General features: G+C 33.1%; 1 protein-coding gene across 6 annotated transcripts in view; it reads left to right on the top strand.

Annotated features, from left to right (window-relative positions):
* The window catches only part of LOC136272617 (uncharacterized), a 37,087-nt gene extending 14,214 nt beyond the window's left edge, over positions 1 to 22,873 (top strand). For 3 of the 6 annotated variants that reach the window (XM_066074407.1, XM_066074412.1, XM_066074408.1), the window contains 6 exons: positions 3,663 to 3,857; positions 6,235 to 6,338; positions 21,142 to 21,355; positions 21,450 to 21,542; positions 21,642 to 22,220; positions 22,325 to 22,873. In XM_066074407.1, coding sequence (XP_065930479.1) covers positions 3,663 to 3,857; positions 6,235 to 6,338; positions 21,142 to 21,355; positions 21,450 to 21,542; positions 21,642 to 22,220; positions 22,325 to 22,627 — 1,488 coding nt within the window. In that variant the 3' untranslated portion in view covers positions 22,628 to 22,873. Of the gene's footprint in view, positions 1 to 3,662; positions 3,858 to 6,234; positions 6,339 to 18,043; positions 18,199 to 18,280; positions 18,542 to 18,691; positions 18,769 to 18,907; positions 19,050 to 19,351; positions 19,538 to 19,623; positions 19,810 to 20,402; positions 20,598 to 20,724; positions 20,829 to 21,141; positions 21,356 to 21,449; positions 21,543 to 21,641; positions 22,221 to 22,324 lie in introns of those variants that run through there. The other 3 variants (XM_066074410.1, XM_066074411.1, XM_066074409.1) reach the window with 3 other exon arrangements.
* The last annotated feature ends 2,614 nt before the right edge of the window (positions 22,874 to 25,487 follow it).

Genomic DNA, 25,487 nt, shown 5'->3' with positions numbered 1-25,487 from the left:
ATTTTGTGTCCACAATTCTAAATTACACAAAGTTTTCATACCACTATGAATTCAGGTCATTGTTTATCAATACCAAGATGACCTAAATGATAAATTTTAAGAACAATAGGGAAAAAACATAATAAAGTTATCTTTAATCTTGTAGTAATTAAACTTTTTTTCTTTCCAAATACGTTACCGGTCAAATAGATCGCAGTCTATTGACCGGCGGTCCTATTGACATGCAGCTCAATAGATCACTTTCAAACCTGTATACACATACAAAATAGACGAAAATTTTTAATCTGTACTAAAAAAAATTCCTTTTGATTAGGTAATAAATATCAATATTAACATCATGGTTCGTTTCTATGAATTTCTAAATAACTGTTTGAAAATAGAATATATTACAACAAAAGTTAAAAATTTTGACTTCAGTGATGTAAACGAAAACATCTAATTGGAAACCTTTCCAAATTTCTGGAAAAACGCTATCTTAGTATGAGTGTAATCTAATGTATTAAAAAAATATGTTGCTGACTTCGTTTTTGTGGAAATTGATAAAATACTAATGTCCGGTTACTTTTTCATTGTAAACTAAAGAACCCGCAAAATAGAACAAAAATGCTGAAATCAGTTATTACGGCATATCAATCTTGACGTCATATCTGAAAAAAGGGAAGTCAGTGCTACTGCAAACACACCCCTGCGAAAGTGTTTAGAATGTTTTCTTTATTGTTGCTTAGTATGTAATAAATACAGAGGTGCTCGAATAAAGGTTCACGAGACTTCCCTGAGATTTGTTCAGTTTCTGTGAAATTTCGAGTGGAAGTATATAAGTGTTCGGATAATATTCTCAAAATATATATGTAAGTTCTGGTCGTTTTTCATATCATATCTTACTTTGATTTATGTTAAAACATGAAAATCTATGAAGACATGTGTTTCATTTCATCATCTAGCGGTCATTTAAACTGAACAATAATATTCAGAACAGAGTTAACGTTCGTGTTCAGCCATTCTACATGTGGTTAAATATATAAACATTCGGTTGCTTAATAAAATCATAGCCATGTTTGATGCTTTTGGTGTACAATACCATGCTTTTTAGAGAAGATTGGACGTCTGTTTTGTATAAAAACTTAGATATCGGGTCATTTTCAAGGAACATTCTGCATAAAATAGTATATTCTGTTTCACTATTGATGCTATTATTATATGTCTGACCCGGATCGAAAATTAATCCTTAGAGGATTATTTGTAGTAACAGCAGTAAAAAACTATATTTTCTAAAGTCAAATTTATTTCTAGAACTCATTTTATCCACCAATCAATGAAGATAAAGCTCAAAATCAATTAATGTCTAGGTTTTTAGATTTCAGTACAAGTACCTAGATTAGAGGAAATATACTATAAACACGAGGCACGATTTTTACTGCGAAACACAAAGGGTCAAATAAAACCACGTGGTCTAAATTTAAATGACAATAACATTTGCAGGGGTGAAACAGCCTAATCAGAAACAATGTCATTAATATATAGAGAAAAAGTAAAGGCCCTAATATAGATCCTTGAGGTACAACAGATTTTATAAAACCACATTCTTACGTTTCTGTCAAACGCGAGCTAAGGCCATTGCAAGTTTTTTCTTTGTTTAGCGTCCACCCAAAACTCAAAAACCTGTCTTTCTATCAGGAAAAAACCACAAACCTTAGGGGAAAACCACAACTTTAAAGGTTCAACAAAATAAAATTTGTTATATATTTGAAGTAGTTTCCTCATTTTGTGACAAAAATACAAAAATAACAAATACCTATTATATAATTTCCATTTTGAATGTTTTTATATCTGATTTCTGATCCGGATTTAAAACTGCGATCCTGGGCCCGACATATGAAAAAGCGATCTAATTTAATGAACAACAATTGTGGGTTATTTCAATTTTTACATCTCAAAACCAATCCGTCCGCGGACGCTTAACATAGAAAAAAACTTGGAATGGCCAAATGCTATTTCAATATAATACAAGAAAGCATATATTGACGCAAGCGTCGAATGGGCCGCAGAAAATAATTATTGTATGAATCATCATTGATTGTTTACATAAAACACACCAAAGAGAAGAAAATAACGAGTTGGTTTACTAATTTTTATGGTAAATTTTAATATATTTTCAGCAACACGTTTTGAAGTTTAACATTTTACTATTATTATTAAGAATCGAGTTCGTTAGCATTTCTAACGGTAATTGTATGACCATTGCCATAGTATGAAGTATAGGAGAACACATTGATTTGTATGTATTCTAATACAACTGATATTTCATGAATCAAATATATCATTTATATAAAATTTCATTTTATTCAGGTCTTTAGTATTTCAGGTCTTTAAGTATGTCCCGTTTACCGATCCCGATACATTGTTTTGAAAAGAATGAAAAACTCTGAAATTTTCCGAATATATTATAGTCTCGATAAAAACGCACCTAACACGACAGTGTACGACCTACTATACATTTACAAGTAAAACAAAATATGTGTAATATTTTTTAAAGGACTAAAACATATTTCTACATGCAAATTTACTTTTAATTCATTAAAAAATAAGCATTATATTAATTCTATAAAAAAAAACTATCCCGCAGAAACGCAATTACAATATCTAAATGTATATCAAATAACGTACCGCCTTCTGGCGGCTCATAATTACCGATAAAACAAGTAAAGTTTACATTTTTATTGTAATTGATATATGCTAATGGTCTCTGACCCTGGCTTTTTTACTTCCGATCTTCAAAAATCTAGTGTTAAGCAGAACAGGTGCTTATGAGTGTTCGCCAAAAGTTATGTTACTGGTATTAGTAAATTTTGTGAGCGCTCGGGAGCCATTGGTCTTTTAAACACTTTTAACAGTTAATACCGAGCGCAGCGAGAGGCGGGCGAAGCCCGCCTCGCGAAGCGAGGATTAATGGTAACACGTATATATAAGAAAATCAGTGAAAAATGAAAGTTGAATCAGGGGTACTAAGGCCCCAAAAATTTTCTTCCAGCCATGGGCGCCGCCATATTGGCCGCCATTTTGTTTTTGAAAAGTTAGTTCGATCATTGATTGACTGGTACTTATCGATGTTTATTGCCCCTAAACTCGATTTAATAAGTTCCAATGGTTCAATAGAAGGTAATTTGAATTAAAAGAAATTAAAAAAGAAAACAAATAAGTTTTAATAGTGCTTCAATCAAGAAACACGACTTGTTCTATGTATGTCTTATCAAATTATCAGATGGAAAATGAAAACATTAACGCCAAGGAACTGATCTTTAAGATTCTGAATAAAGTATTCAATTTTATTACATTGGCATTCATATGAATTAAATTGATGAACAATGAAAGAAGAATTAAAAACAAATTCCGAATCACGTAAGTCTCTTCGGCTATTTCCGAAGACGTTTTACGTCTGAAATATGACGTCATAATGTAGACTGAGCACGCGGCATTTAGTTTAACTCTGACGAATGATTTGAGAGGGCAATCATGCTGGCGGATCCTACTGTGTGCGTTTTAAATAGATTTTATTATACAAAAATCAAACTGCACTGTGTTAAATCTGCGCTCGGTCCAACGGTCACACCGTTTACATATTATTTTTAAAATTGATGCGGGGTAGATGTTTTACAATTCTACAGAATCTATTACAACATGTGATAGTCAACATTGATAAGGCGGAGGATGTACCGGAGAATGTGAGAGACAGACGGCTGTACAGATACCTGAAAAACCTCAAACCAGAGACGTTTGACGGTCACTACAGCGATATCTGGAGGGAATATGGAACACTGCTAATGGCTGAAAATCTTCTTGACCTTGCAAAGATTGCTAAAGTAAGCATTACAGCTGTTTATAAATCTGAGCTTTTCTGATCACCTATTTTCTGTCATTTGTCTGTCGGTTTGTCTGTCCACCACAACTTTTGACAATTACGGCTACTCTAGATCCACTCGCCAAGTTTAAACTAAACTTGACATAAGGCTCGCCTAGTCAAAGGAATTCCATATTTGTAAAATCGAAAGGTCAGGATTCCACTTATGGGGAGAATTTATTATCTAATGCTGAAAAATACTTTTTACTATTACTGTTTTTCGTCTAGAACCATACTAGGTATATCAGACACGACAACTTTTTATATGAGGTTTTTTTTTATATAAACATGCAGTAAATTCTGTTCAGATCGTAGCTGCAAACATGTATATAAATTTATATCGATAAAGTATATATATAAAGATATTTGGAATAAAAAAGCTTTTTTTGTAAAAATTGTTTAATGAAAGTGTTTCTATCTTAACTTCTATCTTAAGGTCGATAGAAATATTGCTAACCTAGAGGGTTGTTCAAATAAATATTGATATAAATAACGATATAATACAAAATTTTGATAAGGTAAAAAAGGCTAAGACGGTTAATTTTTTATATGTGTATGGTCATTTACAAACAAGAGGACGATGGGCCACATCGCTCACCTGAGCAACAATAGGCACGATAAATTCAGCTTAATGGAGTCATAATACAAAATAGCTGTACATTGTAGTAGAAAACATGTTGATCCTGTAAACATAAAAAAAAAACCACTCCCCCTTGAATATCTTGTGTTTATAATCATGTCCCTTTTCTAATAGGATGGTTTGTAGTCATATCACATGTTGAGCATCGCAGTTCTCAACAAGATCCTAAACAATTGTTTATATATGGGATATAAACCTAATCTAAAATCAAACTCTGAACCAATTGTGAGACCCAAGAATCGTCCAGATGCGAGATTCTAAACAATTTTAAAGAATCAGCAATATGTCAAAATGCTTACATATAATAAATCCATATGTGATAACATTTCAGTTTCTGTGAAAAATTAAAATGTTTTCCTTTGTACAATTGGATCCCCAAAGTGGCCCCACCCGACTCCTCAAGATTTTGATTTTAACGGATTTGAATCTACGCTATCAAAAGTTGCTTTCACTAAAGTTACAGCTTTTCTAAGCAAATGGGTTTTAGAAGATTTTCAAAGATTTTTCTCTATATATTCCTATTTAAAAATTGGACTCCACATTGTGGCCCCACCCTACCCCCGAGGGTCATGATTTTCACAATTCTGAATGTACACTACCCGAGAACTCTTCAACATAAGTTTCAGCTTTCCTGGCTGATTGGTTTTTTGAGAAGAAGATTTTAAAAGATTTACTCTATATATTCCTATGTAAAAATTTGCCACCCCCCCCCCATTGTGGCCCCACCCTTGATTTTAATAACTCTGAATCTACACTACCTGCGGATGCTTCCATATAAGTTTCAGCTTTCTTGGCTGATTGGTTTCTGAGAAGAAAACTTTTAATGATTTTAATGAATAATGAATAATGAATAACTCTAAATATTCCTATGTAAAAGTTAAACTCACATTGTGGCCCTCACCCTAGCCCTGGGGGTCATGATTTTCACAATTCTGAATTTACACATCCTGAGGATGCTTCCACAGAAGTTATAGCTTTCCTGGCTGATTGGTTTCTGATAAGAAGATATCTAAAAAAGTTATTCTTTATAATACTAGGTAAAATTTTGACCCCCCCCCCCCCATAGTGGTCCCACCCTACCCCTGGGGTCGTGATTTTCACATCTTTAAATCCTGAGGATGCGTCCACATAAGTTTCAGATTTCCTGGCCAAATGGTTTTTGAGCAGAAGATGTTTGAAAATTTCACGAACAATTTTCAATTATTTCTAATTAACTCCCGTTGTAAAAAGACGTGGTCCTGAATTTTCACAAACTTTGAATTCCCTTTGCCTAGGGTTGCTTTGTGTCAGGTTTGGTTGAAATTGGCCCAGTGGTTCTGGAGAAGATGTGTAAAATGTGTAAAGTTTACAGACCGACAAAATGTGATAAGAAAAGCTCACTTGAGCTTTCAGCACAGGTGAGCTAAAAACTTGGTTTTCCTGACAATATGTCTCTGAAGGGCTGAACTACCTTTTTGCGCAATTATTTGATGATAAGACGAATACGTACAAGAAATTGTTGGTTTTTTAAATCCATATTGAAGAAAAATGATTACAGCTGATTTTACAAGCAGACGTAGCATGTTTACCTGAATATCAAACACATTTGTTAAACATTACTACTTCAATATATATATATATATATATATATATATATATATATATATATATATATATATATATATATATATATATATATATATATAATTTCGGTTTACAGGGTCCAGACCAAAATTTATATGTTGTTGTGCGGAAGACACAATTTTACGAGATGCAGTCGGAGCTTCAGTTAAAAACCCAGGAAGTGGAGGAACTCTCTACAAGGCAAGTCATTACATATCAAAATGATATGTTAAGTTTACTTATTCAAACTTTTTTAACAGTTGACTGGAATGTATATTTTTATTAATTTAAACGCAATATTTCTAAAGATTGAGTCGCTTGAAGTCAAAGGACCATTAAGACTGGAGAGATGTAAAGTCAGCTGTGCTATGACGAGTGGTTAGAGGCATTCAAACCCGAAACTGACGATAATTAAATAATTAATTTATTGGAACAAAAGCATTCGTAAACATTTTAAAATACAAAAGAGATTTTTTTCACAAACACACAAACTACAAAATACAAAGTGAATCTTTACAGCGGATTAAAATTACCACGCAGAAGCTCCTTTATTTACAATAAACCTTATAAATATCGCATAAAGAGGATTAAATTTTGCTGTTTTGTTATAATTCCTTTGTAAGCCATTCTACTACCAATTAAGTGCTGATATCATAAATAACAGTTATAATAAATGATTTGTCAATGTTTCAATTGTCTTGTTTCATTTTTGGGAGTTGATTTTAATCAACTCTCCTATGCACTTACTTGGGCAAAGCGAAAGTGAAACAGTGTTTGGACCTAAGCACAAATTAATACTGCTGATAACACTTAGTTCTTGAAAATAATCGATAAATTCGATGCTATGTATTCTGTAGCATTGTTTTTCAAGAAAACTTTTTTATTAATACCATGAAAATAGTAAGATTTTAAATTGTACAAACATTTTACTGTCAATAGATATTTTTTAAAGTCGTATGTATTCCTACGCTAGAGTTCAATGTAGTCTCGTTCAACCAGACGCTTGGCTGTCTCCGTTAATATCCGACAAAACAGAGTCTGTCTTGCTTGTCGGAGATAAACGGAGACAGCCGAGCGTTTAGTTGAACAAGACAAGAGTTCAATCTTGCCTGGATCCATACCATTTCTCAGAAATATTTCGATTACTGAAACTACTTGCCATGCAAAATCAGATATCGTTGATTTTGAATAAATGATAATCGATAAAATCAACTCCCGTGAGTACTACAGTACTTTTATTAAACTTATTGTTGAAAGAGTTTTCTGTAGATTTGTAATGCCCCGATCAATACAACTAGAAAGCGTTAAAGAAAACATCTAGATATGATGAGGATTCACATATATGACTCCTAACAACTTTAGATTGATATATTAAGCCAATATGGACTACTTTTTGGGAGTTGATTTTAATCAACTCTCCTACACAGTTACCCTGGCAAACCGAAAGTGAAACAGTGTTTGGACCTAAGCACAAATCACCACCGCTGACAAGACTTGGTTCTTGACAATAATAGAAAAATTCGAAGTGATGTATGCTGAAGCATTGTTTTTTAAGGAAACTTATCTATAAACACTTTGAATATAGTCAGATTTTATATAATACGGACAAGTTAGATATTTTTGTAGTCTCATGTATTCCTACGCCAGAGTTTAATATAGTCTCGTTCAACCAAACGCTCGGCCGTCTCCGTAAATCTCCGACAAGCAAAAAGGCTCTCTTGCTTGTCGGAGGTTAACGGAGACAGCCGAACGTCTGGTTGAACGAGACGAGAGTTCGATTACAATAGTGCTTGGATCCATACCATTTTTAGAATTGTTTAATACACAGTTTATAATCCATCTTTAAATATTACACAACATGATTCAGATGGGGTTTTTGTCTATATAGCTATTTAACTATATAGCTTGAGTTAGCTGTTAGCTGTTCTTTTATCTCTGATTAAAGCATATAACATCTCTATAATAGTTCTGAAATAGTTGTATACTTCGAAGCTTTCATAGAATAATACAAACCGGTAGGGGACTTGTATTGCTTATGCAATACTGAATGCTTGTTCTATTAATAACATTAACACAATTTCCTTTTAAAAATCATGAATGTAGGTTTGTTTTACTTCATACCCGTAAAAGATCATTACGATGATTAAATTCTCACATATGCCGTATACACAATGACGTTAATGTTGGGTATTTATTTCCTTATATCTCATTCAATTTTGAACATGATAATTCAAAATTTATGATACATATCAGTATCAACAAGAAAAACACATTGATTTGCTTTAATTAGAGGCTTTTGAACACTATCATTATCCACTTTACATTCAACTGATCTCTTTTCCGTAATAACAGCTGCATCCTTTGTATAAGGGGACGTACCTGATGCCGGGATGGCAAGGAGACGTAAAACTCTAACTGACCCAACCCCATTTTTTTTCTTTTCTATAAACCTTCCTCTTGCTTTTTTGACAGAACATGTCACCAGTGCACACGTTCTTTGCAAAGAACAAACTGCATTTAATTTGCAGTACTTCTCCCACAATTGTTTTATTTCCTATGTGAGTTCTGGAAAGGCAAACGCAAAAGTTTTTGCTCGGCATGATTTTTGTATTACGTGGCACTTGACATGCCTCAAATAACACAGAGTGAATGTTTCTTGTCCTCAAACAAAGCGTGCTTACACTAATGTATAGTTACGATTGATTGCTTTCAGTTCAGTACATACTTTTTCATAAATGTCTTTACTTTTTAGAGCAAACGTGCAAAAAAGGAAGAAAATCGGAGTAAAATACAATATGCACAATCCTGTATTTATAAAAATTAAAAAGTGTTTATACAAACCGATAATTTTTAAAAAAGAAAGATAATGTCAGCATGTGCAATCGAACCAGGACACAAAAAACCTTTGGGTATATACTCTGTTGAAGATTACGCCAAGCGGTGGGTAAAATCTGAAAAAGAAGAATTGAATACATTGTCAGAGTGGGTTAAAAGTTTCAGATGTATAATTATCGTATTAAACGACTGAGAGGTCACATGAAAACCATCTATCCTTCTGTTTTCAATAAAGCAGAAGTGAGAAAAGAACTAGACAGATTGCATGATCAGTATGTACTGGTCCCTGCTGATAAGGCAAGTAACAACATTGTCTTTGTTTGTAAGGCACATAATATTAATTGCATTGTCAAAGAACTAGGTTTTGATTCTACACATGGTTATCCTCCTTACACCCACTACTTACACCCATAGCAGCCTTTCCAAGCAAAATGCTTCAAAATCATAAATCTGTAATGGATATCTTTAATATTCCCAATACACAAAATGAATTTTATTTACCTTATTTGTACTGGATTCAAAAGCTTCAAAAAGACCTTACAAACAGGGATATATAGCAGGTTCCAGTTAATGTTCTACCAAACCTCTCTCTTTACTCCTTACTTAATTTCTTACAGTAGTAAAGGAGAAACTTCAAGAGTACTGCACAACAATATACTCTAGAAGTGGTGTGAATCAGATGTGGATATTAAAAACTCTAAAGAATTATAAGCAATTTTGAGGTCACAAAATCTTACCAAAACCAATTGCATCAAAACGTACGATTTTTCAACGCTTTATACAACCATTCCCCATGACAAATTAAAATCTAAAATCTTTGATATCATCAACAGTTGTTTCTTCAATAAAAATGGAAGTCGTAAAAATGCTTACCTTGTCATTGGAAATCTAAAAAAATATTTTGTTAAAAACCATTCTGATTGCACACACAAGTACTCTGAAGTTGACATAAAAAAAGATGCTTTTGTTTCTGATAGACAACATCTATGTAGTTTTTGGAACTCAAGTCTTCCAACAATCTGTTGGAATTCCCATGGAAACCCCATTGTTAGCAGACCTATTTTTGTATTCTTATGAAACAGAATTTATTCAAAAACTAATCACTCGCTGTGGCCTTCAACTCAACATTCAGGTATATCAACGACGTATTATCAATTAACATTTGTTATTTCCATTCTTACGTCGACATAAAAGGTGCCACATAGTCTGCGTCATCTGTTTCATATTTGGATATTTTACTAAAAATAGACATTGATGGTAACCTAACAACAAAACTTTATGATAAACGCGATGAGATCAATTTTTCTTTTGTCAACATTCCTTAGCTATGTAGCAATATACCTTCATCACCTGAATATGTTGTTTTTGTCTCTCAGTTAATTCGATACGCAAGGGCATGCTCTTTTTATGAACAGTTTCTAAGGCGAAGCAAGCTACTGACAAACAAGTTGATAAAACAGGACTATAAACAGTCTTTTTGAAGTCATCTTTTCGGTGGGTGTGACCGGTCAGCAGAAGATGCTCACTCCTCCTGGGAACCTGATCCGACCCCTGTCTTTTTGGAGGTCTTTTTTTCATAGACAAGTTACCCTTTTAATAATGAAGACTTTTTATTACAGATGTTCTAAGTTTAATCATAACCTCCTTAATAAAATCATTAATTTATGATATTATTTATAAAATTTTACATTAATAATTATATAATTGATATAACTATCAATTAACTTTATAAATAAAACTTCGGCTTTTTACCGAAAGGTTCTACTTTCGGTTTGTTCGCAAAAAAGTTAGAACGGAGACGATACAATGGACCAATTTTGGGCCACTTCAACGCTTACCAATTATTTTTTGTGAATCTGACAGTGACACGGAGGACTCTCCAGTGGATAAGTCTTCTAAAGAGTCAAGAACAACAGATCAGGAACAAGTAAGTGACACATCGTCTACACATCAACAAACAGTGACATTTTTTTTTCATTCAGACTGGCTTACACAACACCTAGAAATTGTTTTTCGCATTCCTAATACAGCAATCAAACCAAAGCCAATTTGTTCCGTGTAATATTCTTTTAGTAAACATCAGAAAAATACAACAAAACTAAAGCTTTCATAAATACGCATTATTTCCCTTTTGTCTTTGACGACCGTCATATTAGTTTTCGATTTCTATCGCTACGCTCACCGCTACACACACCCTATATAAGGGCGTGCAACTATCCATGCTTCCCCTTATTTCGGTATTTCATTCACCCGGACACGTTTTGAGTCCATTGAATTGTATAAAGAACAATTATATTTTTTTAGTAAGATGCGTAAATATGAATTAATTGAGCGCATTGAGGTACAATTTTCTTTTCAACATCTATAGGATGTTTTAAATAAAATAAAAAACCTATCATAATATATATATGTATTTTTAAAATACAATAACTAGTAAGTAGTTGAGGAAGAAAATGTACCTATATGCTCTCATAGATTTTGATCGCTTTATAAAGTGGGGGAAAGGGCAGAACGAAAATATTGGGAAATGGAAGTTAACAGTGTACCCCTACCAAATGTTTAGTTTTTTATATCTTGCGTAGGATTTTTTTATTCTCGGTAAAAATGATATTCCATAAAGGTACAATATTAAAGATTACGTGTATGCAAAAATAAGTTTAAAATTCGAATACTTTACAATATTTTTTTTTGTTATTTTACCGAGGGGCCATAAGGTATAATATCTTTTGAACACCTATTGTTGCTCAGATGAGCGAGTTGGCCCCATGGGCCTCTTGTTCATTACATAATACATGTCTGATACTGCACTTTAAGATCTGTGAAAGACTTGTATGAAATTCCTTTATGAGTGTTTGCTGATTTTTCAGTCATGATCTTGAATTAATGCGAATTAACCATTTTCTGCCACACTATTTCTTATAAAGTCTTGTGCAAATACATGATATATTAAGTCTTGTACAAATACGTGATGTATTAAGTCTTGTACAAATACATGAATTATTAAGTCTTGTACATATACATGAAGTATTAAATCTTGTACAAATACAGGATGTATAAAGTCTTGTACAAATACATGAAATTATAAGTCTTGTCCAATTCCATGCAGTATTAAGTCTTGTCCAAATACATTATGTATTAAGTCTTGTACAAATACATGATGTATTAAGCCTTGTATAAATATATGATATATTAAGTCTTGTACAAATACAGGATGTATTAAGTCTTGTACAAATACATGATATATTAAGTCTTGTACAAATACACGATGTATTAAGTCTTGTACAAATACACGATGTATTAAGTCTTGTACAAATACATGATGTATTAAATCTTTAAATGTTTTTTTTGTTATGTTTTTTGGAAGCAAAGTAACCATTTACCACTGATATTGAAAAATGTATGTAAATATATTTGTGTACATGTGTGAGTGAGTATGCATGTGTATAAAATTTATAAAAACTGAATTTATTAATGTCAACATTAGTATAAGTATGTATGGAACAAAAACAAATCATTAAAAAAAAAAGTCTTGTACAAATACATGATGTATCAAGTCTTGCCCTGATCCATGCAGTATTTGTGTTGATACTGCACTTTAGATCTGTGAAAGACTTGTATGAAATTCCTTATGAGTGTTTGCTGATTTTTCAGTCATGATCTGGAATAAATGCGAATTAGCCATTTTTTGCCACACTATTTCTTATCAGTCATTTTGTTGTAAATAGATAGTACAGCTGATAAGTTGCAGTTGAAAACCAATATCTTAAAAGATTAACATTTAATTAAATATAAATGAAAAAATATTATCATACGATACGTCAGTTATTATAAATGATAAAAAAAAATATGGTTGGATTCTTAGAGTACAAACTTTTATTTATTTAATTTTACACACATCAAATTTACGAAAATATGCTGCAGTGATACCAGGCACATTGATACAATGACGCAATGCTCAAACAAGTCAGAATATCACTAAAATTGAACTAATAAGCCATATCTAGCAATTTATAAGGCAGTAGATAACATAGAAGTAGAAAATGACCTTTTTAGCATACTGATGGCAGTTACCCCTATCTAACAAATAAAGAATCATTCTTTGAGTATAATGATGTGCTGAAACCAACTCGGGCATTTTAGTTGTGTAGACGTTCAGGTTTATTCATACTATTCAACTAAACCATATATTCTAGAAAATTGGTCTTAACATTTTAATTCTACTAAATGACGTTAGTAATTTTTCCTCTGTAAAAAATTATGTTATCTTATTATAAAAATATAGAGTCTGATATAATAGTCTGCCCTCCATTATTATACTTTTTCCTATCTTCATTGTATATATTGTATATTTATGCTTATTTACTATTTATCTACTACTTATCTATTCATTTATAAAATGTACCTCTGACTTTTGAACTGTATATAATGGTTGACCTCATGTAACATTTCATGGTTTGAGCGAATAAACTGAATTGAATTGAATTGTAACACAATTTATAGTTACTAAACGGGGAAAAAAAGAAGCTTCGTTCACCCATAAGTAAACTTAGTATTAACACAAAGTTCTATAGAGAATAATTTATATGCTGTTTGTTTCCTTTCATTCATGCAGGATTTAATGTAATTAGGAATAATCTTGAATATTTTGCGTGACAAAATCTATTCTATACTATCTGTAATTAGTGAGTACTTTAGGTTTGCTTTGTTTCGATCGAATAGTTTAGGTCCATAAAGTACCTTGTCGTTTTGTAATTACGAGATAATGTTACATTATCATCTTGCATTTGTGAAGATGAATAATGATATGTGGAATTCGGTAGTTATGCATGGGAAATCAAACTCAAACTGATTACTCTATACTTGCGTTTTTGCAATTGGTTTTTGTTGGTATTGGAGTTTTGATTATTTTTATAAACATTGTAATGCAAGATCTGTTTCAGCACTTGAATTTGCATTAATGATAGTTTTATTTAATAAATACTATAGCAATTATTCAGGAATATCCAGTTACATATCCATTTAACCATATCCAAAGTCGTAAAACTGGGATATAACCAAAGACAATATAAAAAGAAAAAACAAAACATATCAATTTTACCATTATTATAATACATTTAATGATGATATTAAAAAAATTCAAGTCTTGTTTTAAAACTTAAATGTAATTACAATTGTACATGTAAGAATACATCAAAAAATATTTTTTGTTGTCTTTAAGGTACGAAGGCATCATATAAAGTGTTTCTAATTTGTTTCAAGATCTACAAACCATTTTAGATTTATAAATCTTGTATGTAAAGACACAATGGCAGTTAGAAACAGTATCTGTGTTTTTTGTATCCCGTTCAAAATTAAACCTCACGATTACATACTTTCTAAAAATTTGCTCAATTAAAATGTTTTACATCGATCTTTATTTTCATTGCATGTGATCAAAATTACTGTATGTTCTATAACATTCTAATTGTTTTAACAATAGTATAAACAATCGACGTAATGTTCATATCTTCAGGTTATATGTGGGTTAACTTTGATTTATTGGTTGCAGTGTTAGGACAACTTACTTAGTTTCTATACTCTACAATAAAATATGTTCAAAATTATGCTATCCTTGTCGATATTCATAAAACCTTACCTTCTGCGATACTATATTAAAGAGATTCTTTGACGCATTGACTGCACGCGTGAACCATCGCTGTGTACGGTAGGAAAAAGTATTCACAGTGTGTCAAATTCACGGAGTTGCCCATGAAAAACTTTTCAACATGCACATAAACATTAATTATATTCTTGACAAAGAGCACACAGCGGGTGCGACCACAGGTGCTTGTGGACAGGATCGACCCCCCCCCCCACCCCTAAGATTATAGACCCCCGGGACGTTAATATTATTTTTTTTTATTAAATTATCCTTTTATGACATATATCTAATCTAATTTATACATTCATTGCCCAAAATTACCTAAATCAAATATTTTTTAAAAATCAGACCCTCTACATATATAATACAAGAAGGTTGCTAACTTCGTCTGCCAACCGAGAGGCACTGCCGATGAATATTTGTTGAAATGTACTATCAAACTACATCTACCAGTAAAAACGGTGACCTCATGTCGTAGCCCGATAATTCCCTTCACTGAATATATGCATGCCATGCCCGTGTAAATACATTTATTATGTAAATAGGACAATTTTCACAGACAAGTTGAAAGTTTTGAACAGATCCATTTTGAACCAACGGAATGTATGCTTTTGAAAATAAATTATTTAAGGTAAAAAACACATAAACTCAAAATAAAATATTTTATAGTTGAATTTTTATTTTTGGGAGTTGATTTTTAATCAACTCTCCTATGCAGTCACTCGGACAAACCGAAAGTGAAACAGTGTTTGGACCTCAGCACAAATCATTGCTCCTGACAAGACTTGAAAATAATTGATGAATTCGATGTGATGTATGCTAAAGCATTGTTTTTCAAGGAAACTTATTTACAAATACATGTACCTTAAAAATAGTCAGATTTTAAATGGTACGAACAATTTAAATATTTTTTGTAGTCGTATGTATTCCTACGCCAGAGTTCAATATAGTCTCGTTCAACTCGACGCTCGGCTGTCTCCGAAAACCCTTGTCGGAGATTTACGGTGTCAGCCGAGCGTTTGGTTTAACGAGACTAGAGTTCAATATAAAATAATTGCTTGGATCCATACAATTTTCGAGAAATATTTCTACCACTGATACATAGTTTGATTGAATTAATTTTATCTTTAAATATTATTTAACATGATTCATATGGAGGTTTCTCGACATTCTAGTCGCAAAGTTCAAAAATTCATATTATAAAAATATGCGTAATTCAAATTAGAAACTACGTATACATGTACTTGTCATGCAAAATAACATATCATTGATTTTAAAATAAGTAAACATCGACAAAATCAACTCCCGTCAGTTCTTCAGTACTTTGATTAAATCCATGTTGTCTTTATTGGAGGTCAAGTATATTGTAATGAAATATTGCTTGATAACATATCCATTATTCATTTTCATCAACACATTTTAGAATATCCTGCTGAAAAAGACAGTTGTCATTGGTATAATGGCTGCAAGACAACACTAGTGAATTGAAACTGTTGTTACCACAAATGGCACACTCCAGGATTACACGCTTTCCAAAAACACAACTACGGCATGCGTCTATAAAGGGATTCTTTGGAAGTCTATGTTCTGAAATGGGGAATTTCTCTTGAAGATTCCATTATATTAAAACAAAAACTTAAAAGTTAAAACTTCAAATCTTCAGTACTAGAGACCTGTGATTTGACAGTACAACATGGAGCAATTGTAAAGGACACATAATTTGTACATTATTTATTATCAATCTATAGTTATCCCTAAATTACTTGGCTTTTGCATTGTATTGTAATTCTCAACATTTGCATATATGTTTGATCTTTGTAAAATATGTTTGGTGTACAGTACAGTAAGTAAATACATTCTTTCAAAGTTTTAAACATTTGCCAACAAAATGTATGAACTGCAATCTGAGGATCATTTAGAGGTCTGCAATTCTCCACAGACATATAAAATCACTTTGAAATCATCCTCTTACTGTGAAACTTGAGAATATTTTAAGATAACTTCAAAATCTCTTGATTGATTACCGTTTTTACTACACATTGTCCAGATAAAAATGACACACGGATTACTTAATTGTGTAAAATACTGTAATCAAGTGATGTTCAAATATAACTTCTGTATTTTGGTGAAACATTATTGTAAAGAATAAAATACTGCAGTTTCAGACGTTCAGTTTATCAAATTCTAATATTATAATATTCTTTCATCATGTTGATGTCAAAATGACTATTTTTAATAAATCGGCATAATAAATGAAAATGTATTCCTATAATGTCAGCTTGTATATAAGTATCAACTGTTATATGAATGTACTTCACAAAATAAATGTTTTGATGTTTAATTGCTTTTCTCATCTAATCTTTATTTAACGAGGCCGAGTACAGAACGAGTACGCACGTTTTCGCGCAGCGTTTCATTGTGACGTCATCTTTTTGCTTGGTTGACGCCATGGCGTGATAGTTTCAACTGCAGATATTCAGCGAAAATTGTTGAAAATATCTCGTTTGATGCGTAAAAATAATGTTATATTGTGGAATAAACATAAATGTCTCGAAGTATAAGCTATATTTGGGCTCGGGTCGAAAACGTGAAGAGGGTTCAGCAAGCCAAGCCTTCTGTTACGTTTTCTTTACCCGCCTAAATATAGCTAAATTCATATATTTCAGACAGTAACCATGTATTTTATATCAATGACCCTTAATATGTGATGTTATATATTTTTTTTATTACTTAAATATGTCTGAATGTTTTAATAATACTATTAAGATCACCTTTTCCGCTTTTGTCAAATAAAAAATAGCCATTATCTGACGAATCTGGGAAATTGGGCATACAATAATCAACTTTGATAAGACCCCTGGAACAAACCAGGAGGTAAAAGGTTTTTTTTATTTGACCATTAGATGCCTTTTAGCAATAACTTTAATATGTAGAACAGAAAAAGAAATCCCTAGGGCAGAAGTTTTGAAAAAATGTAAAAAAAAAAAAAAAAAAAAAAAAAAAAAAAAATTTGCAAAATTGATACATTTCAAGCAAAATCCCATAGGGTCCTATGTTAAAGATTAACACACTTTGAGATGACCCCCTAAACAAGCGGTGTGGTAAATGTCTTATTTTTTAATCTTAAAATAATAATTATATCAGTAGAAATTCATGTAAAAAGTTTCATCCAAAAATCTAGGGCAGAACAAATTAGACCCGGCCTCGTTAAGGCATGATCCAGACTAATCCGGTGCAGTAGCTGAGTATTTCCACATTTACTACATGTATATACCTTAACTGACATATTATAATAGTGTTTTCTGTTATCAAACTAATTCTTAAAAAGAAAATAGTTATAACACTATGACATTGACAACTTGCAATCATGCTTCCGCCTATTAGTACTTTCAGTACTTTGATTTTTATTACATATGCCATATAACACCAGTGTCTATGATCCATGAGTTGAGCATAAGTCCGACAACTCTTTCAAGTGTAATGAAACAAAAACAAGGATGTTGAAAGCAGATACGAACAAGCAGTGTATTTAGAATGATTTATGTCGCTTAACAAATGAAAAGGCATTGTAAGAGCTCTAAAACGGTAAATAATTTACATAAATCTCATCTGTTAGTCTTTTCTCGCTTTTTATTTTACTTTGTCAGTGATTGCTCACAATTTTCAGGTTCTACTTTCGGTTTGTTCGATACAACGACAACAAAAAATGGACCAATCTGAAGAAAAACACCCTATAAGAACTATTGGGGAGAATGACAGTGACATGGAAGATCCTTCTGTAGAACTACAGTCTCCGACACAATCAAAACAAGCTGATCAGGATGGCGTTACAGACCACACAGCTGATGTTGAGACTCCCTGTAAATCAGAAACACATGAACCAAACGTTGAAAAACATAAAGACTCGTTAGTGCAGACAGAGGAGAATGTAAGTAAAAGACAGGATATGAATAAGTTTGTAACAAGACAGACCAGTGCAAAGCGACGCAGGGGAAGGTTGTACGTACGTTATTCTATACGCTATACGCTATTACATCAAATAAAAAATTTATGATACGGTCCATGATTTTTATTTTAGCAGGAAGAAATGAAACAAATAAACCAGCGATCAGAAAATACTAACAGAAAAGAAATAAATCAAGTTGTGTTTATCGATTTACATTATTTCAATATTTAACAAATTACATGATTGTTTAATTTTTAAATAAAAATGATCATTTATAATTACAATCCAATGCAATTATCGTCTATTGATTTTAAATAATTCATACATATCTATCTGTTTCCTTGATCAGAACGCCGATTACCCAGCCATTGAGGATCTGTTAAGGACTTGTAGCTTGTATAAAGATGAACTTCTGATTGGGGGAAACCTAGAAAACGCTTTGGGGGAATATGAACATCTTCTTAAAGTTGCAAGAGAAACAGGCTGTCCGGTAAATAGAGCTCTATTAAACAACTCGTTATTTATTTTTTTCTGTTGCGTTAAAGGTTTATATAAGAATGTAACACTATTATAAGCACTTAACTGCATTCTTAGCATCATTGTATCGTTAGTTTATTGTGTGTTTGACCGAAATAAGACCAGGAAGAGTTGTGATCTATATTAAGTACCTTTTTATGGGATTTAAAATTGGGGTTTTTTTGGCGTCAACAATTTCTAATACCGGTATGTCGTAAAAAAGGAGATAAAAAAATGCATTGAAATTCTTGATTAAATTAGATTTATTTTGATTAGAAACAAAGAAAACTGTCTTCTGGTGACCTTGATTCCGTGAACGATAGCAACAAAAAGCAGGCCCCGGTGCTGTACGCCGTGATGTCAGCTGTATCTGACAAGGTTCCCGGCTACAGCAGATGGAGGGACGCTGTATCTGAATTTCTCACACTCACCACAACCTCTCAGTCCGACCCAGAGAAGAAGGTATAAATAAACTAGCCCACGTTTCCACTGAACAGGGTACACTGTCTACTTAAAACAGAGGTTATATTCTGTGTTTATATTCTCAGAGACAGCAGCCTTTTACTAGTTCTCAAAGCAAACGGCCTAGGAAGTCGAACGGAAACATCATCGAGTGGTTGTTGGACCAGGATAATTGGGGGTCAGACCGAGCCCCGAGGCCAGAGGTGGTCAAGGAGTGCCGCCATCTGTTTACGTGTCAGAGTAAACTGAAATCAGCATTTCCAGAGGGGGCCGTATGTCAAAATAGTTGTATACAATTCTTTATAACGTGTTATCAAACATGATTTAATAAAATATATTAACTTAATTTCTGGTAAAATATCTTGACAATAAAAAATAATTTGTTTTTTAATAATGACGTGGAAGTTGACCATTTCTATTGATTACTATAGATGATCTACTTCATATTAAAATAACAGAAATCGATGCTATATAGATCTTTTATGTTTATAAAACTAATAATTCACAACAAAATATCGAATTTAAAAAAGAAACAAAACCTATTGAAATCATGATTTATATGATATGATGAAAGTTGTGGAAAAAATGAATTTTTCTGCATCAGTAAAAATGTCCTTGTCATCACCATATTTAGATCAAGTCGATCTTTTTTTTTTATTATATGCTGTGATGATTACCGGAATCTTTTTAATGTGCATTTCTTGTTTCAAATATGGAATTGAAAAAAGAATATATTTAGATATTTTTTAGAAAAATACGAAAGAAATTTATTTCATCCTTTGCCTTTTTCTAAGATCTAATCTTCAATTAAAATGTGGGTTTTTTTAAAAGTAGGATTCATTTGGGTTTATTTTATTTTGGGTAGGACATATTCGCTCTGGTTGACTCTACGTTCAAGGACGCAAACGATGTCCCACATAAATTGAGGCACTCGGCTCTGTTTCATTTTCTGCTTACTGTTGATGAGCGGAAATATGGAATAGAATTATCAGAGATTTGGAGAGACTTTGGGAGACTTGTTTTGGCAGAAAAACTGCTAGATCTAGCCCAAAAGGCCGAGGTAGATAAAAAGAGAAACAATTTGTGTTTTAAGAAGTATTTTGCAATAGAATGTATGCGAGTTTATGAAAGGATCTGATTTTAATAATTGATTTTCTATTAATTCATGAATTCGCATTCTATGATAGGGACCTGATCTGAAACAAAATATCATAGTAAAAAGACTTGAATTCTACAAGATGCAAAATCAGTTAAAGGAGAAAGAGGAGGAAGTTGAAGAACTGTCTATGAGGTTACTTAAAGTTTAAATTTTGAATTTACTATTTGTACCAAATACCGTTACAATATAAGACTAAAGATAAATTATAATTTCGAAAAATACAATAGGCTTTTGTATGTTGGAAAAAAGAATAAAAATATTGACGTAACAAAAATGAAAAGGTCATGAAGATATTTTTTATTAGAATGTCTGTTCATATTCAATCAGATATGTACACTAAACAGAAAAGACAAACCCAAAAAGTAAAGTGTATGATTCAGAAGACTTGCATTAAATTCATGTACATATAAATCTAATTACCACCTTATACTGTATACTTACATAGACTGAGTAAATTTGCCAGTCAACAGCTGACGGAGGGAAACCCCAACATCGCGGACCTGAGTGACACCCACCGCCCCACAAGACTGGGGGAGATGTACAGTCAGCTGTTTGATGACGAGTGGTCAGAGGCATTCGAGGCCTTCAAACCCAAAACAGAAGATGATGGTGACGATGCCCTTCCCGACACGCTTTATACGCTGCAGAACATATTGACGGTAGTACCAGTTTTACGTTTACGTGTATAGGCGTTGTCCTCGGCTAAACCAATGATTTGGCGCCAATTCAGCAACCGCTTTCTTCTTCTTTTAGAATATCTTCGAATTTTGTAAAGACCAATTTAAGAGACAGAAGATTTACCTTGAAGATAGTTTCGCCGTCACTTTAGGGTTTGAAAAACCAAAGGTATATTTTCCGTTTTTAAAGTTTTTAAAAGTTTTTTCTGTCAAAAGAGCTTATATTTAAGATTGCGTCATTAAATACGTTTGAATGTTTGTTGTGAAGAGAGACGATGCGGCTTCAGAGAAGGCAATCATTCAGAGAAGTAAAGTTAACAGCGAAGAAATACCTTCTCTGGAAAAGAAAGAACAAACGGTGTCCTTTGGAGACAGCAGCACTACGGAGAAGAGGAATAAAGAGGAAGACGAGGAAGAACATAACAGAGAGACCGATGGAGGGAATGGGTCCTCAGAACAACTTTTAACGCCACCTATTGCGAAGGAAAATCCAAACAAACTGGAAGCAGATAATGAGGAAGAGCAGAAATATGATCAGATAATGACTACTCAAGAACATGGGGACGAAAACGGCCAACAAATTCTACCACTGGATAAAGATCTGAGCACTGACAACGAAATCAATGCTAAGAAAAACAATCAGGAGCCATCTTACCAAAAACCAAAACAAGAAACTTTAGAAGATGGAAATCGATCCGAGAGGAAACAAGAAGAGAAAGTAGAACCTGGTGATGTGAAGCCAGAGGACAGAGTGTACAGAAACAGTGTGGAGTACCCAAATCTTGTCAGACACGCCAAGAACTTCAGTAAAGCAGTGGCCTCCACGACAGCCAAAAGCAAATCAAAGGTAAGTAAAGATGTTGTCAATGGTATGATAAAAATAGAGTAATAGGATATCATAGGTATTTATAATATATGTGGATACTATCCTTGAACAACATATCTTTTTAGCTGTTCATAGACACTGAGCTCCCCGCCCTGATAGAAGACGAGATCATCCGAGCAGACGTCCGCGTGGTGACGTACGTCAGGAAGTGTGTAGAGCTTTGTTGGTACATGTGTATGCAGGACCCACCAATGGTGATCATCTCACCCAAACAAGGACAACTGGTGGACAAGGCCTTATTCTCCTTCCATGGACGCCGCGGGAAGATCGTGGAGGTGTGTGTGTGGCCGGCGCTTCTTCTCCATGACAACGGACCCCTGGTGTGTAAGGGATACGTACTTCCGGAGGAGAGAAATCGCAATAGATAAACATACAGGATTTACCCTTATTACTGTTTAAACCATTAATTAGCAGACTTGTATACTCATTACGATATCAATAAAAAAATTTTACTTTAGAATACATGAAAGCTTTGAAATTATGGCTTAGGACTCTGATTGAACAGATGTAACTAAAGTTTAAGATATATGCAACATGATGTACTGTGTAGTTTTCTAGCCAATATTATAAGCAATTTTGTTTACATGTGTTTTCAAGTAAACTCAAAAAATACATCTGGAGTATAATGATTTTCAATGTCTAGATTAACAAGTACTCAGCATTAGTTTACTAAATATAACTATTTCCTTTTTCCTCAACAAGCTCTTACATTTTTCAGCCTTTGTGTTGATCAGTTTCCTCTTTCAGGGGTTCTGTCGATATATCTATCCTGTCTTGTCCTTGAACGTTACAATTTAAAACGTTGTTGTCTGTGTGTTATCTATTCCTTTTCTCGCGATGCCTGTCAGTTTGATGCTGTCTTACGGAGCTCTTCCATACTTTTAAGACTCCTTTCCATCTCTCCATTTAATTTGCCTGTAACCTTCGTATTGTTTTGATGGGAACATTTTTATATTGTCGCTAAGATTCTTAGCATAGCTGGGGGTTTTTTTCTGTCTCTGTTGCGAGCAACTTTGGACATGCAGTATCACACTCTAAGATGAAATATTGTCGACTTCAGATAAAATTTCATTCATTCATCAAAGACTTGTTAAGGTAACTCCATACTCGTAAAACTCTCTGATGAAAGTTGAAAAAAAAGATCTGATTTCAATTTAATAGACTTAAATTTCATCAATTACTAGTATAAGAAAAAATATACATGTCATCACACTTTTTGAAATGTCAGATAAACATATGAACTAAAGCATAATTTAGCATCAGAAACCGTACTTTTATTGTAAAAAGTAAAATATTTGGAGGCAGAAACTTGTTTATCTTTTTAGCTCACCTGAGCTGAAAGCTCAAGTGAGCTATTCTGATCACATTTTGTCCGTCGTCTGTCTGTCCGTCCGTCTGTCCGTCCGTCCGTCCGTCTGTCCGTCTGTAAACTTTTTACATTTTGAACTTCTTCTCTAAAACTGCTTATCCAATTTCAACAAAATTTGGCACAAAGCATCCTTATGGGAGGGCGACTATAAATTGCAAAAATAAAAGTCCGATCTGTATTCAAAGCGGAGAAAACCTTGAAACTGTAGAAAAAGGGGGGTGCATTTTTAAAAATCTTCTTCTCAAGAACTACCGAGGCAAATTCAACGTAGTTTAGCATAAATTATCCTTATGGGAAGGAAAATATAAATTGCAAAAATTAAGGGATAATTCTGTTTCAAATCTGAGTTATTACGAAAATAATAATAAAGGTAAGGCGTGTTTCAATCAGTTTAATAGCTTCGGGCTCGGCATCCGGTAAAATGGGTAGGCAAGACTTGGCCTGGGCAAAACCAAAGATTGGCAGTTATTAATCTGCCAGTTTCATTAAAATTTTAGGATATTTGATGGACTAGTATATTTGTATTCGCTGTAAATATTGCTACAAAATAATGCGTATTTGGAATTGACGATTGCCGATCTGCCCCGGCTTTTATTTTGCCACGGCCCGGGTTTGCATATCCATTTTACCAAGACTCGTATTCCATACTTCTAAAACGAGGTTCTTTGTTTAAAGCAGCCATGACATTATACGAAAAAGGGTCGATCTGACTATGATGAATTTGCTTGTTGTGCAACAGCTCGCGTATGAAGGGAAATTTTGAAACATGAAAAATATATTGGTGCCGATTTTGTGAAGTAAATTGAGGCTAAATATCTCAATGCGTTGACAGTTTTCACACATGACGTTGGTGTTAGCTTGTTCTGATTTTCGTTTCGGTTTCATTATTTATGCTTTGTAACCTGGAAGCTATCGTCTGCATTTCGTGATTTTTACGTATCAAATCAAACAGAGACTTCGGTAAATCAAACAGTTGCGTTAACTGTTTACCTGCGCAAATTAAGCAAAATCTGATGTAGGTGTATTGAAATACAATTCATTATATCGGTAATTCGGCATTATCTTTTGCGTAATGGTAGATTAATGCAATAGGTTTTGTTGAGATGCTCGGCATTTTCTTGAGTTTATTCAGTTTAAATAGAGTTTGATATCCCTGACGGAAATATGTAGGTATATACATGTATATATATGATTCATTTCGACAAAATAAATTGTGTTCTTTATTTGTTATACATGTAGTGCATGTTTCTTGTGTTTAATTATTTACAATTTCTATTTACTAACCATATTTGAGTGTTAAGCTTCGAATTATAAGCAAGATACAGAGATTTGCTCACAATTCTATGTTTGTACACAGATCTTAAAAGCTAAAGATTAAAAAAGTAAAAAATTTGTCAATATTCATTACGAAAATTTTCAAAGTCTGTTCTTCCAGAAACCAACCTATTGAATTGTAAACTTAACCCTTTTAGCTCACCTGAGGGTGGGGCCACAATGGGGGGTCGAAGTTTAACAAATGAATATATAGAGTAAATCTTTAAAAATCTTCTTCTCAGAAACTAATCGGCCAGAAAAGCTGAAACTTGTCTGGAAGCATCCTCAGGTAGGGTAGATTCAAAGTTGTGAAAATCATGACCCCCAGGGGTAGGGTGGGGCCACAATGGAGGATCGAAGTTTAACATAAGTTTAACAAACTAATCCGCCGGCAAAGCTGAAACTTGTGTGGAAGCATCCGCAGGTAGTGTAGATTCAAAGTTGTGAAAATAATAACCCCTGGGGGTAGGTTGGGGCCACAATGGGGGGTCGAAGTTTAACATATGATTATATAGAGTAAATCTTTAAAAATATTCTTCTCAGAA

This window comes from Magallana gigas, chromosome 2 (genome assembly GCF_963853765.1).
Source record: "Magallana gigas chromosome 2, xbMagGiga1.1, whole genome shotgun sequence".
NCBI lineage: Eukaryota > Metazoa > Mollusca > Bivalvia > Ostreida > Ostreidae > Magallana > Magallana gigas.
The sequence above is the reverse complement of the archived record's forward strand: the minus strand, read 5'-3'. Positions and strand labels throughout refer to the sequence as shown.